The 15160-nt window shown below is 47.0% G+C and overlaps 2 protein-coding genes across 2 annotated transcripts in view; one reads left to right on the forward strand and one right to left on the reverse strand.

Annotated features, from left to right (window-relative positions):
* Nucleotides 1-6429, reverse strand: part of ABHD12 (abhydrolase domain containing 12, lysophospholipase) — a 110628-nt gene extending 104199 nt beyond the window's left edge. The window contains exon 1 of the mRNA XM_075339422.1: nucleotides 6327-6429. Within this exon, the coding sequence (XP_075195537.1) occupies nucleotides 6327-6376 (50 nt within the window). The 5' untranslated portion in view covers nucleotides 6377-6429. The remainder of the gene's footprint in view (nucleotides 1-6326) is intronic.
* A 334-nt stretch (nucleotides 6430-6763) lies between these two features.
* The window catches only part of GINS1 (GINS complex subunit 1), a 62766-nt gene continuing 54369 nt past the window's right edge, over nucleotides 6764-15160 (forward strand). The window contains exon 1 of the mRNA XM_075338116.1: nucleotides 6764-6879. Within this exon, the coding sequence (XP_075194231.1) occupies nucleotides 6805-6879 (75 nt within the window). The 5' untranslated portion in view covers nucleotides 6764-6804. The remainder of the gene's footprint in view (nucleotides 6880-15160) is intronic.

Here is a 15160-nt window from a genome sequence, read left to right on the forward strand (position 1 = left end):
GAGAGGCTGAGTGGAAGGATGTACTGCAGGAAGGTGCTGTATATAGAGAGGCTGAGTGGAAGGATGTACTGCAGGAAGGTGCTGTATATAGAGAGGCTGAGTGGAAGGATGTACTGCAGGAAGGTGCTGTATATAGAGAGGCTGAGTGGAAGGATGTACTGCAGGAAGGTGCTGTATATAGAGAGGCTGAGTGGAGTGATGTACTGCAGGAAGGTGCTGTATATAGAGAGGCTGAGTGGAGTGATGTACTGCGGGAAGGTGCTGTATATAGAGAGGCTGCGTGGAGTGATGTACTGCAGGAAGGTGCTGTATATAGAGAGGCTGAGTGGAGTGGTGTACTGCAGGAAGGTGCTGTATATAGAGAGGCTGAGTGGAGTGATGTACTGCGGGAAGGTGCTGTATATAGAGAGGCTGCGTGGAGTGATGTACTGCAGGAAGGTGCTGTATATAGAGAGGCTGAGTGGAGTGGTGTACTGCAGGAAGGTGCTGTATATAGAGAGGCTGAGTGGAGTGATGTACTGCGGGAAGGTGCTGTATATAGAGAGGCTGCGTGGAGTGATGTACTGCAGGAAGGTGCTGTATATAGAGAGGCTGAGTGGAGTGGTGTACTGCAGGAAGGTGCTGTATATAGAGAGGCTGAGTGGAGTGATGTACTGCGGGAAGGTGCTGTATATAGAGAGGCTGCGTGGAGTGATGTACTGCAGGAAGGTGCTGTATATAGAGAGGCTGAGTGGAGTGGTGTACTGCAGGAAGGTGCTGTATATAGAGAGGCTGAGTGGAGTGGTGTACTGCAGGAAGGTGCTGTATATAGAGAGGCTGAGTGGAGTGATGTACTGCGGGAAGGTGCTGTATATAGAGAGGCTGAGTGGAATGATGTACTGCAGGAAGGTGCTGTATATAGAGAGGCTGAGTGGAAGGATGTACTGCAGGAAGGTGCTGTATATAGAGAGGCTGAGTGGAAGGATGTACTGCAGGAAGGTGCTGTATATAGAGAGGCTGAGTGGAAGGATGTACTGCAGGAAGGTGCTGTATATAGAGAGGCTGAGTGGAGTGATGTACTGCAGGAAGGTGCTGTATATAGAGAGGCTGAATGGAAGGATGTACTGCAGGAAGGTGCTGTATATAGAGAGGCTGAGTGGAAGGATGTACTGCGGGAAGGTGCTGTATATAGAGAGGCTGAGTGGAGTGATGTACTGCGGGAAGGTGCTGTATATAGAGAGGCTGAGTGGAATGATGTACTGCAGGAAGGTGCTGTATATAGAGAGGCTGAGTGGAAGGATGTACTGCAGGAAGGTGCTGTATATAGAGAGGCTGAGTGGAAGGATGTACTGCAGGAAGGTGCTGTATATAGAGAGGCTGAGTGGAGTGATGTACTGCAGGAAGGTGCTGTATATAGAGAGGCTGCGTGGAGTGATGTACTGCGGGAAGGTGCTGTATATAGAGAGGCTGCGTGGAGTGATGTACTGCAGGAAGGTGCTGTATATAGAGAGGCTGAGTGGAGTGGTGTACTGCAGGAAGGTGCTGTATATAGAGAGGCTGAGTGGAGTGATGTACTGCGGGAAGGTGCTGTATATAGAGAGGCTGCGTGGAGTGATGTACTGCAGGAAGGTGCTGTATATAGAGAGGCTGAGTGGAGTGGTGTACTGCAGGAAGGTGCTGTATATAGAGAGGCTGCGTGGAAGGATGTACTGCAGGATCAGGCTGGATATAGAGAGGCTGTGACGAGTTGAGCAGTTTGTTGCCTGCTGCTGAGAGATCAGTGTGATGTGACACTCCAAATGCCACTCTGTTGACAATTATGGCAGAGGATTATCTTCTGACATATGCATTACATATCAGTTTCACGTCACTGATATGTCAGTAGCAGAATCAATGACAGGTTAACTTTAAAAATACCTCTCAGTATTGTGATATGTAAAGTGAAAATACAACCAGAGGATAGAGAAAAAAAAAAAAGACCTAGGGAAAAAAAAGTCACACACTGCCTTAAAATAGGCCAGTGACCGAAAAGACAGGAAAATTTAAAAAAAAATGTACATTTAATATTTTTCTACTGATTTACAGCCATTTACATGTGGACGCTAAAAATACTGTGAATTAATTTACAGGGTCTATTGGATACTTCAATGATCTTTGGCCGTCAGGCGTGAGACCTGCCAATCACCTCCTGCCTCTCAACATCTGCAGCTCTTTTTTTTTGATTAGCCGAACTGGTGCAAGGTCCCATGTGCGTCACACTACAACAATGACAATACGCCAGCCCAACTAATCAAACTAGGAGCCGGAGATGCCTGCAGGTAAGAGACAGTTCACAGGGCTCCCATCCAGTGACTACATATTATTACTGACGTGGATGGTGGAGCAGGTCCTGCAAATCAATTCATATCATGCTTCGGGCTGCTGATAAGTCTTTGGCTTTACCCAGAAAGAAACGAGATGATGATGATGATGAAACCTTACATTTATTCCACATACTCTCCACTGATGACAACACACTTCTTACATCGGTATTCCAAGTTCTGGAAGCCTAGCAAAAAGAAGGATTTCGGTTGTGCCTCAAACCAGGCATCCGTAGCAGCCATGGCATCAGAAATGGTGTGAAATTTGGTACCCTTGAGGTGTTTCTTCAGGTTTGGAAACAGATGGTAGTCGGAGGGAGCTAGATCTGGTGAATAAGGTGGGTGGTCAACGAGCTGGAAGCCCAGTTTTGCCGTGGTCACTTCTTCAGTGTGAGTGGAGGCGTTGTCTTGCAGGAACAAGATGCCTTTGAACAGCTTGCCGCGCCTTTTGGCCTTCAGAGCTGCCTTCAATTGGTCCAAAAGTTCAATGTAATACCTTGCATCGATGGTGGAACCCTTTTGAAGGTAGTCCACTAGCAGCACGCCCTCCTAGTCCCAGAACACAGACGCCATCACCTTAGTGGCTGATTTTTGCACCTTGGACGAGGAGAACCACTGTGCCTCTACTCTTTTGACTGCTCCTTGTTTTCAGGGTCATACAAATAAATCCAGGTCTCATCCATAGTGACCAGTTGATCCAGGAAGTTCTTATCAGTCCGGAAACGCTGACAAATGGACCGGGAAGTTCTCACTCGCATGCTTCTCTGATCTGTTGTTAAACATTTGGGGACCCACTTAGCAGATAGCTTCTTCATGTCCAAATGTTCAAGGAGAATGACACAAACACGTTCACGGGAAATCCCCATGATGTCTGCTCTTGCTTTAGCTGAAATTCGTCAATTCTCCAGTATGAGGTTGTGCACAGCATCGACGATCTCCAGAACAACAACCACTCTCAGTCGTCCAGGACGTTCCTCATCATTGGTGCTGAAGTGGCCCATTTTAAATTTGGCAATTTAGTTCTTAACTGTGGAATATGAAGGGCATTGATCCCCCAATGTCTGCGACTTATCACCATGATTATCCTTCGCTAACTTTCCTTGCAGAAACAAGAATTTCATCCCTCCTCTGCTCTCAGTTGCTGTGAATATCGCATTAGACTCCACGATTTTGTTTTCCCGCGTGCGTAGAACACTGTTGCCATAAGCAACAAACACTAAATTTTGAAAACATATATAAAGGGTGCTTTACACGAGACGACGGATCGTGCGATGCATCGTCGGGGTCACGGTTTACGTGACGCACATCCGGCATCATACACGACGTCGTCTCGTGTGAAACCTCTGAGCGACGCAGTATCGCTCACAAATCGTGAGTTGTGTACTCATTGCTCAGTTTCATAATATCGTTTATTTTTACTAGTGCCGGTTGTTCATCGTTCCCGTGGCAGCACACGTCGCTCCGTGTGACACCATGGGAGCGATGAACTCTGCTTACCTGCGTCCTGTGGCACCCGCCGGCTATGCGGAAGGAAGGAGGTGGGCGGAATGTGGGCTCATCTCCGCCCCTCCGCTTCTATTGGCCGGCGGCTGTGTGACGCCGAACGTCCCTCCCCATTCAGGAAGTGGACGTTCGCCGCCCACAGCGAGGTAGCACAGCAGGTAAGTATGTGTGACAGAGGTTTCACGACTTTTTGCGACACGGGTACGATCGATTGTGAAATCGCACAATCAGTCGTCCCATGTAAAGCAGGCTTTAGACACATAAGGCTTTCATGTGATGTAACATTCCTTACCATAGAAACAAAAAAAGATCACAAAGCCAAAGACTTATCAGCAGCCCCACGTATCTACTGGGTACAATTTTCCCTTCCATATTTGTGCAATACAAGGTAATATTTCCCTTCCATATTTACTATTCTATGACGACGTCACATTCACACATTTCTACAGGCGTACTCAGCTGCAACATTAAAGAACAAGTCTGAATAATAAAAGATAAATGGAAAGGCAAAGATGTCAGATTATATACTACACAACAGGATCCCAAGTGCTCAAAAAAGGGGCTTGTTCTTAAAATCCAGTGGTCTGTCACTAGCACTACTCCAGCATATACACAATAGTAAGGCCTAACGTCCATGTAACTGTACAACTCTACCGCCATCTACTGTCCAAAAGAGATATTGCACACAAATGCAGATAGGTGGGAAATTGGGAATCATTCAGGATTGTTTTCTGCATATTGACCACAAAGCAGCAGAGGACAACTAGCGTCATCCAACTTTAACTACATAAATCTCCATCTAGATAACCGCTCTAGAATTTTTTTTATAGGGAACAAACCGTATAAACAGGTTAAAACAAAATCAGGAACAGTCAGGGGCATAGATTGTCAGCTGGCACCCCGAAAAGGAGGAAATAAATGAGCACATCAGCCCCTATACAGGGCAGGCAAAAATAAGAGAATGGGATATCCAGAAAAGAGGTGGTGGGGATGGAGCCCCACACAGAGCCCCCCAAAAATGTACCAGCCACACACAGCCCCCCAAAACTGCGTCACTCACCCAGAGCTCCCCGAAACTGTACCAGCCACACAGAGCCCCCCGAAACAGTGTCAGCAACGCAAAGCCCCCCAAACTGTGCCAGCCACAGAGCCTCCTGAAGCTGCACCAGCCACACAGAACCCCCCCAAAACTGTGCCACACAGAGCCACCCAAAAAAAGTCCCCCTTAAAAACTGTGCCAGCCACAAAGAGCCCCTCAAAACTGTGCCAGCCACACACAGCCCTCAAAACTGCACCAGCCACACAGAGCTTCCCAAAACTAAGCCAGCCACACACAGACCCCAAAACTGCGCCAGCCACATACAGCCTCCCAAAACTATGCCAGCCACAGAGCCCCCCAAAACTATGCCAGCCACACAGAGCCCCCAAAAACTGTGCCAGCCATACACAGCCTCCCAAAACTATGCCAGCCACACACAGCCCCCCAAAACTGTGCCAGCCATACACAGCCTCCCAAAACTATGCCAGCCACACAGAGCCCCCCAAAACTGTGCCAGCCATACACAGCCTCCCAAATCTATGCCAGCCACACAGAGCCCCCCAAAACTGTGCCAGCCATACACAGCCTCCCAAAACTATGCCAGCCACACACAGCCCCCCAAAACTGTGCCAGCCATACACAGCCTCCCAAAACTGCGCCAGCCACACAGATCCCCCCAAAACTGCGCCAGCCACACAGAGCCCCCCAAAACTGCGCCAGCCACACAGAGCCTCCGAAAACTGTGCCAGCCACACAGAGCCCCCCAAAACTGTACCAGCCACACAGAGCCCTCAAAACTGTACAAGCCACACACAGCCCTCAAAACTGTACAAGCCACACAGAGCCCCCCAAAACTGTACAAGCCACACACAGCCCTCAAAACTGTACCAGCCACAGAGCCTCCTGCATAACAAAATAAAGCCCTGCAGAAAAAAACCTGTGGGTCAGCACGGGAGTAATGGGAAACTGGGAACTCTGTCACTAATGTATGTGGCATTTTTGGGTGGATAAAACATCAGTGGACGCTCCACTCAGGACCAGTCCTGCTTGTGGCTGTGTCCATCCACAGCTTTTATGTACCCAATCTGCTCCAATACAGTATATATATATATATAAATAATAATTTTATTCATTCATATAGCGCTATTAATTCCACAGCGCTTTACATACATTGGCATATATATAGAAGATCGTGTATATACACATAATCAAATTGTATATATATATATATACACAGACATACAGAATATGTATTCATATATATATATATTTTCAGTCATACACAGCAGATGCACCAGATACACAGTGTGCTGCTGACATTGCTCCAGATGAGAGGCTTCTGACATCATAGCTCCAGGTGACGTCATCGTGCATTTGCCCGCAAGCCCCGGTGTCTCGGGCGCCCCCTGCTGCACACAATACTGCGGTGGATGTGCCGGACTCACCTGCGACCCCGTGGCCTCCAGCTACGCATCAGTTCCTCCAGGGCGATCATAAGCCTCCAATAACAATTGTCCCTGCTCGGCTACCGTACCCAAAACCCGTGGGCGAAAGCCCTCCCTCATTGGCCAGGTGATACTTGGCGCCAATTTCAGCGGCGTCTCCGACAGTTTTTGCTCTGCTTCGGGCTCTCCTAAGGAATTCCGAGCGGCCATGTTTGTTGAGGGCAAAGCATAGAAAGAGATTTTAAAATTATTAATGTTGTGATATAGCAGAATAGTAGCAACGACGAGATGTAATATTCACTGACACATACCAGGGAGGTGGCGTAGGATTACATAGCTGAGCATTCCGACTGCTGCTAGAGATGTAACAGGCCTAAGTATGGCGGAAGGCGCCTCATAGATACATGGTGCGGCTGCGCAGTGAGCTGTGTGCTCCGTGGCGGGAGTATAGTATAGCTGCTGTCTGTGCAGGTGGAGAATGTTCTGTGAAAAAGCCATAGAGCTGATCCGGGAGCTGCAGCGGGCGACAGAAGGACAGTTACCAGCGTTTAATGTGAGTGATGGAGGCCGCCATTGTTCTCTATTATCAGCTGCTTTGACGTTGTATGGTATCGCAGGACTTGCAGTTCTCCTGCAGCTGCAGACTGTGCACAGTAACAGGGGTGACCTACTCTGCATAGTTATTAACATTTATTATAGGAGAAGGTGTGCTCTAAATGTGTCCTGTATGGGGCTCCATTGACTTCTATGGGAGTGCTGAGCATAGCCCAAAATGTGCACCTGAACTCCCATGGAAGTCACTAGAGAGCTGCACAAACATGGCCACCAGGGACTGGCCTCACCACTGACCCAACACAGAGCGGCTGTGCCCTCTTGACACATGATAGACCCTGAATGGCTGTCACTGGGGGAAATCATTGTTCAGCCACCAATGTGACCAAAATCCACCACACAGCCAAAAAATGCTGTTATTGGCGGTAGGTGGGTGGGGTTCTAACCAGTGGCATAACTAGAGTCCGATGGGCACCGGTGCAAAATTTGATGTGGGTGTTTGTGTGTTTATTTTACTGGGGGTACTTAATTTAGAAAGGAGTTATCTGCAAGTGATCACATGTTTACTAGGATCCATAAGAGCCAACTCTTTTGTGTGAGTAGTGGTGGGCGGAGCTGAATTGTAAAGTTCGGGGTCTGTACCGGACATCCAGTGTCCGTGCATGGACCCGAACATGGAATTCTCAGGGAAGGCCGTGTTGCTGTTCGGGTTCGGCCACTTGAATAAAAATAAGAAAGAGAAAGCAAAATGGGACAATTGTACTTACTGAGTTTTTGTGTGGCTGTCACACTGCTTCCTGATCTGCTCATTAAACCTTATGAATATTTACTGCTTCCCCCGCCCACCCTCAGTGACAGTGTCTGTGATTGGTTGCAGTCAGATTGCAGCCATGGTGCCACCTGTGATTGGTTGCTCACACTAGCTGTCTGGGTCCCTGAAGTGGAGTGTAAAAATAAATTGGATAAATGGCATAGGATCCCACGTAGTTTGATACCCAGCACAGATAAATCAGACAGCTGAAGGCTGCATCCACCAGTTTTGTGCGTTATCTTGACTGTGTATCAAAACTTGAGTCACCCCACTCAGCTTTTTTTTTTTTTTTTTTTTTTTTTTTTTTTTTTAGTAATTTTTAAAAACTGCGTGCAGAAACTCCCCCACCCTTTCCCATTTTGATGCCCAGGCAAGATAAACAACGATACAAAGCTCCAAAAAACCATTTTAAAGTATTGGTAGAAGGGTACCATAACAAGGTCCCTTGAAAACCAATGCAAACTCCATATAAAACATTCAGAACACAGGAGAAACAGGAGTTTTAAATGCAAAATATATTTATTATAGACAAGGAGGGGTTAAGGCAGGAGATTTAAAACAAATATGCAGGGCAGAAGTGGCAAAAAGATTATAGCTGTCAAATACAAAGTTGTATATATACAAACAAGCAGGCATAAATAGTATATAGTAATAATGTTGAATGTATGCAGAGAACCTGTTAGGAGTTAGTGATCTCTTGCAATTCAAGTGTGAGATGAACTCTCCAAAGGACATAAAGTGCTATAGTGCAGATTAATTCATAAATAGAAGTTCATCCAAACCACACACAAACGGGTGTTCTGCATAAACCCACCCCATATGTAAAAAACTAAAAATGCCTGCCCTGAAAAGTTTCACAGGTGAAAAAACATACCTATATTAGGAACAAGACAAGGGATCGCCAATGCCACATAAATGCCCCGAATAAGAAAGTAACCCCCCGGCCCAACGACACGTGTTTCGCCAGGAGGGGGCGAGTGCACCCCACCTCACGGCTTCATCAGGATGGGAAGAATCATCCACCAGCTATGAGGTAAAGCATTTAAATAGGCCGCCGAAAAGTACGTTCGGCAAATGCTGAATTTCCGGTCACGTCATCCCCTTGACTGACGCATGCGCGCTCCGCCAAAGACCGCGCCGCGGGCAGGCCGGCCGCAAAGCAACAGGCGGCGCATGCGCAAGAGCCAGGACGCGTCATCCAGCTCCCGCGCACGCGCCGCCGCCACAATAGCGGCCGAACAGCCAGCAGCAGGGCCAGGCGGAACGCGCATGCGTACGGAGGACAGCGTAATCTAAAAATACTACAAAAATACCCCGGTGATTACAAAAGGGTGTATTTTAAAAAGACATCAGCACAAGAAGACAACAGTAAATTATTACAAGAGAGTCATAACAAAATTTCTACATCATATCCAGATAAGGAAACCTCCATGGTATAAAATATTGGACATGTCTTCATATGATTCACTATTTCGTGAGTCCAATCGATAACGTGCATGAATAGTATAGATGGAAATTCCAAATATAGAGTCAACACCCGCTGGAGATCCGAATCTAAGTATAGAGAAGCAGAAAAATCAGAATCCATGCAACAAGAGCGGCCAAAACATAAAAAATATAAAAAGTAAAAAAATAAAAATAAAAAACGAGAAAAGAAAAAGAGGGGATGGATAATAGACAACCAGGAGGTAAAAAGACACGAAACAAAAAATCAAAAAAGTTAAAAAATGCACCGAGGTGCATTCAAAAGTGGTGATGACGACATTTTCATAGGAAGGATGCGAAGGAGATGGTCTCATTCAGACCCCTAGGAACCAGGGTGTCTAAAGTACTGATCCATCTCGCTTCGCACTGCGCTAGTTTTTTCTTTAAATCCCCCCCCCTGGATCCACCACTTACTGAATCAATGCCCCGAATCACTAACAGGGACGAGTCACAATTGTGATACGCCCTGAAGTGTCTGGGCAGTGTTTTCAGGAGTGTGATATCCTCCACTGATCTGGCTGCTTCAATATCACGCACATGCTCCCTGATCCTAACTCGGAGTTCACGGGAAGTGAGTCCTACATAGACCAGGGAGCATGGGCATGTTGCATGATACACCACGTGTGTGGTAGCACACGTGATATAACGTCTGATGTCGTACGATCTCAGACCATCTGAGGAGGTGAAAGTTTTTGTACGGATCAGATTTTTACAGGCCAGACAATGACCACACCTATAGCATCCAAGGAGTGGGCCTTTAGAACCAAAGGGGTTCTGGACAGGGGGGACGTAATGGCTAACAACCAGCATATCCCTCAAATTCCGGGAACGTCGTGCAGTCATGAGTGGGGCACCAGTCAGGAGTCCCGATAGTATGGGGTCGGATAGTAAAATAGGCCAATGCCTAGTTAAAATACTCCTCATGGTGTCCCACTCATGATTGAACGTCCCGATGAATCTTAATTCAGGCTCATTGGGCTCGATCCTAGGAGCATAGGAGAGAAGCCGAGAACGAGGTGTCTTCTTGGCCCTCACATAGCCCTTCTTGATAACCCGGTTGCTATAACCACGGTCCCTAAAACGGCGCTTGAGGTCTGAGGCCTGTGACTCAAAAGAATGGTCCGACGAGCAGATCCTCCTCATCCTCAGGAATTGGCCAGTCGGTATGGCACGAATGGTAGATGGGGTATGGGCTGATGACGCATGCAGCAGAGCGTTGACTGAAGTGTTCTTCCGATGGACATCTGTCTGTATGAGGCGGTCAGGGCCTACCTCAATCTTGATGTCCAAAAAATCAACGCTGCTGCTGCTGTACTTATATGTAAGTTTTATGTTGCAATCATTGCGATTTAAATAGCCCATAAAGTTCTCGAGCTGCTCCACCGAGCCCTTCCAAAAAAATAAAATATCATCAATGTATCTCAGCCAGCACTGCACATGGGCGCTGGCACCCGCGCCATCGTCACCGAAAACCAACCTCTCCCAGAATCCCAGGAAGAGGTTGGCGTACGAAGGCGCGCATGCCGCGCCCATCGCAGTGCCGCGCCTCTGGAGATAAAATTGATCTTTGAAAAGAAAAAAATTATGTGTGAGGGCGAAGTGGAGCAGCTCAAGAACTAAATTCCCCATTTTGCCACACCGACTGTCCATCCCAAGGAAGAAACGGACCGCCGCCAGACCATCTTCATGTCTAATGCTGGTATATAGGCTTTCAACATCAGATGTTACTATCAAAACATCCTCTTCTACAGAGATGCCGTCAATCCTGTTGAGAACGTCCGTAGTGTCCTTGACATAAGAGGGGAGTGTCTCAACGATAGGCTTCAAAAGATGGTCAATGAAGCGACATATCGGTTCACACAACCCCTCCATGCCGGACACTATCGGACGACCCGGTGGATTGACGGCATCCTTGTGTATCTTGGGCAAGAAATATAAAGTGGGTATTTTGGGTGATTTGTTGAAAAGCCCATCCAGCATTTTTTTATCAATAACTCCCGCCCCAAGCGCCGCCTCCAGAATCCGTGTCAGTTCTTTAGAAAACGCAACCAGAGGGCTATGTGAGAGCCGAGAGTAAGTCTCTTTATCTCTGAGCTGTCTCAGGGCCTCTCGCTCATATTTCTCAGTAGCCCAGATCACTATGTTGCCCCCCTTGTCCGCCGCCTTGATAACAACATCCTTGTAGGACTGTAATTCCGCCAAGGCTTGCCGCTGTTTCCGTGTAAGGTTGTCCTGCTTCCTTCTTCTCGAAATTTTACGGAAGTCATTAACGACAAGCCTGGTAAAGATTTCTATAGCCGGGCAGAGGGACAAGGGGGGGAACCTAGTAGACCTGGGTAAGAGTGTTTTAGGAAACACACCTGTTTCGGTCGTCTCCTGCTCCTGTAGAAGGTCTTCCAAGGCCTGAAGTGCATCTTTTTCTGCCTGACTCTCCACCTCCATCGTATTTCTGTGGTACATCCTTCTCAACATCACCTTCCTCGCAAACAAATTAATATCTTTTTGCGCTAGAAAGAAATCAAAACTATTAGTGGGTGAGAAGGATAAACCAAAGGACAAAACCTCCAACTGGGCATCCGTCAAGACACGATCTGATAAATTGATCACCTGCAGTTGGTCAGAAACGTACTTGCGCGTCTTGTGCCAAGTGGGTTGGTGTCTATTCCGGCCCTTAACTCTGGCTCCGACGCTCTGATCCGGATCAAGTGTCCCACCGGACGCACCAGAGGAGGAGTCGTCCCCAGAGGTGCGAGAGTGTGCAGATGTGGTCCTATCACGTGGGAGGGTGCTGGGTCCAGCACGATCACGCCCGTTACCCCATCCAGAACGCCATCTGTAAGCTCGTGAGGTGGCATAGTCAGTAGTGTCTCTACCAAATTTCCTTAGTTTATATTCTTTAATCTCCTGCTCCACTTTAAGGAGTTCCTGTTCCACCTCCTCATTGAGCCGAGTGATAACATCAGAAGGGCACTTTTCCCTCAGGGTTTTTTCTATATTCTCCAACTCTATCTCCATTTGAGACAGGGATTGAGAGTTATGATCCCTAAGTAAAGACAAAAACCCAAGGGAGCAAGTTTGAGCCAGGTCCTCCCATTTATTCACAAAATCCTCGTCGTTAATGGTAAACGATGGGAAGACCTGAACTCTGAGGCCGCGTGGAACCATATTTTTGTCGATGTACTTAATTAATAGCGCCCTATTCCAGGACAGTTTGAGGCGTTTTTTAAGCAAATCCTTGTATTTAAACACAAGGGTTTCCTGAGAGGGAGAAGCGTCACCACCACTGCCAGAACCACTAGAATCCTTTAAATAATTCTCAAATTTGTCCAGCCACGCACGATCGCGGGCCCTGAAGTCCATTTTGGTAGAGGAGAGAGCTGTGAAAAACACAGACAAAATTAACAACGATACAAAGCTCCAAAAAACCATTTTAAAGTATTGGTAGAAGGGTACCATAACAAGGTCCCTTGAAAACCAATGCAAACTCCATATAAAACATTCAGAACACAGGAGAAACAGGAGTTTTAAATGCAAAATATATTTATTATAGACAAGGAGGGGTTAAGGCAGGAGATTTAAAACAAATATGCAGGGCAGAAGTGGCAAAAAGATTATAGCTGTCAAATACAAAGTTGTATATATACAAACAAGCAGGCATAAATAGTATATAGTAATAATGTTGAATGTATGCAGAGAACCTGTTAGGAGTTAGTGATCTCTTGCAATTCAAGTGTGAGATGAACTCTCCAAAGGACATAAAGTGCTATAGTGCAGATTAATTCATAAATAGAAGTTCATCCAAACCACACACAAACGGGTGTTCTGCATAAACCCACCCCATATGTAAAAAACTAAAAATGCCTGCCCTGAAAAGTTTCACAGGTGAAAAAACATACCTATATTAGGAACAAGACAAGGGATCGCCAATGCCACATAAATGCCCCGAATAAGAAAGTAACCCCCCGGCCCAACGACACGTGTTTCGCCAGGAGGGGGCGAGTGCACCCCACCTCACGGCTTCATCAGGATGGGAAGAATCATCCACCAGCTATGAGGTAAAGCATTTAAATAGGCCGCCGAAAAGTACGTTCGGCAAATGCTGAATTTCCGGTCACGTCATCCCCTTGACTGACGCATGCGCGCTCCGCCAAAGACCGCGCCGCGGGCAGGCCGGCCGCAAAGCAACAGGCGGCGCATGCGCAAGAGCCAGGACGCGTCATCCAGCTCCCGCGCACGCGCCGCCGCCACAATAGCGGCCGAACAGCCAGCAGCAGGGCCAGGCGGAACGCGCATGCGTACGGAGGACAGCGTAATCTAAAAATACTACAAAAATACCCCGGTGATTACAAAAGGGTGTATTTTAAAAAGACATCAGCACAAGAAGACAACAGTAAATTATTACAAGAGAGTCATAACAAAATTTCTACATCATATCCAGATAAGGAAACCTCCATGGTATAAAATATTGGACATGTCTTCATATGATTCACTATTTCGTGAGTCCAATCGATAACGTGCATGAATAGTATAGATGGAAATTCCAAATATAGAGTCAACACCCGCTGGAGATCCGAATCTAAGTATAGAGAAGCAGAAAAATCAGAATCCATGCAACAAGAGCGGCCAAAACATAAAAAATATAAAAAGTAAAAAAATAAAAATAAAAAACGAGAAAAGAAAAAGAGGGGATGGATAATAGACAACCAGGAGGTAAAAAGACACGAAACAAAAAATCAAAAAAGTTAAAAAATGCACCGAGGTGCATTCAAAAGTGGTGATGACGACATTTTCATAGGAAGGATGCGAAGGAGATGGTCTCATTCAGACCCCTAGGAACCAGGGTGTCTAAAGTACTGATCCATCTCGCTTCGCACTGCGCTAGTTTTTTCTTTAAATCCCCCCCCCTGGATCCACCACTTACTGAATCAATGCCCCGAATCACTAACAGGGACGAGTCACAATTGTGATACGCCCTGAAGTGTCTGGGCAGTGTTTTCAGGAGTGTGATATCCTCCACTGATCTGGCTGCTTCAATATCACGCACATGCTCCCTGATCCTAACTCGGAGTTCACGGGAAGTGAGTCCTACATAGACCAGGGAGCATGGGCATGTTGCATGATACACCACGTGTGTGGTAGCACACGTGATATAACGTCTGATGTCGTACGATCTCAGACCATCTGAGGAGGTGAAAGTTTTTGTACGGATCAGATTTTTACAGGCCAGACAATGACCACACCTATAGCATCCAAGGAGTGGGCCTTTAGAACCAAAGGGGTTCTGGACAGGGGGGACGTAATGGCTAACAACCAGCATATCCCTCAAATTCCGGGAACGTCGTGCAGTCATGAGTGGGGCACCAGTCAGGAGTCCCGATAGTATGGGGTCGGATAGTAAAATAGGCCAATGCCTAGTTAAAATACTCCTCATGGTGTCCCACTCATGATTGAACGTCCCGATGAATCTTAATTCAGGCTCATTGGGCTCGATCCTAGGAGCATAGGAGAGAAGCCGAGAACGAGGTGTCTTCTTGGCCCTCACATAGCCCTTCTTGATAACCCGGTTGCTATAACCACGGTCCCTAAAACGGCGCTTGAGGTCTGAGGCCTGTGACTCAAAAGAATGGTCCGACGAGCAGATCCTCCTCATCCTCAGGAATTGGCCAGTCGGTATGGCACGAATGGTAGATGGGGTATGGGCTGATGACGCATGCAGCAGAGCGTTGACTGAAGTGTTCTTCCGATGGACATCTGTCTGTATGAGGCGGTCAGGGCCTACCTCAATCTTGATGTCCAAAAAATCAACGCTGCTGCTGCTGTACTTATATGTAAGTTTTATGTTGCAATCATTGCGATTTAAATAGCCCATAAAGTTCTCGAGCTGCTCCACCGAGCCCTTCCAAAAAAATAAAATATCATCAATGTATCTCAGCCAGCACTGCACATGGGCGCTGGCACCCGCGCCATCGTCACCGAAAACCAACCT

Source organism: Anomaloglossus baeobatrachus, chromosome 3 (genome assembly GCF_048569485.1).
Source record: "Anomaloglossus baeobatrachus isolate aAnoBae1 chromosome 3, aAnoBae1.hap1, whole genome shotgun sequence".
Classification (NCBI taxonomy): Eukaryota; Metazoa; Chordata; class Amphibia; order Anura; family Aromobatidae; genus Anomaloglossus; species Anomaloglossus baeobatrachus.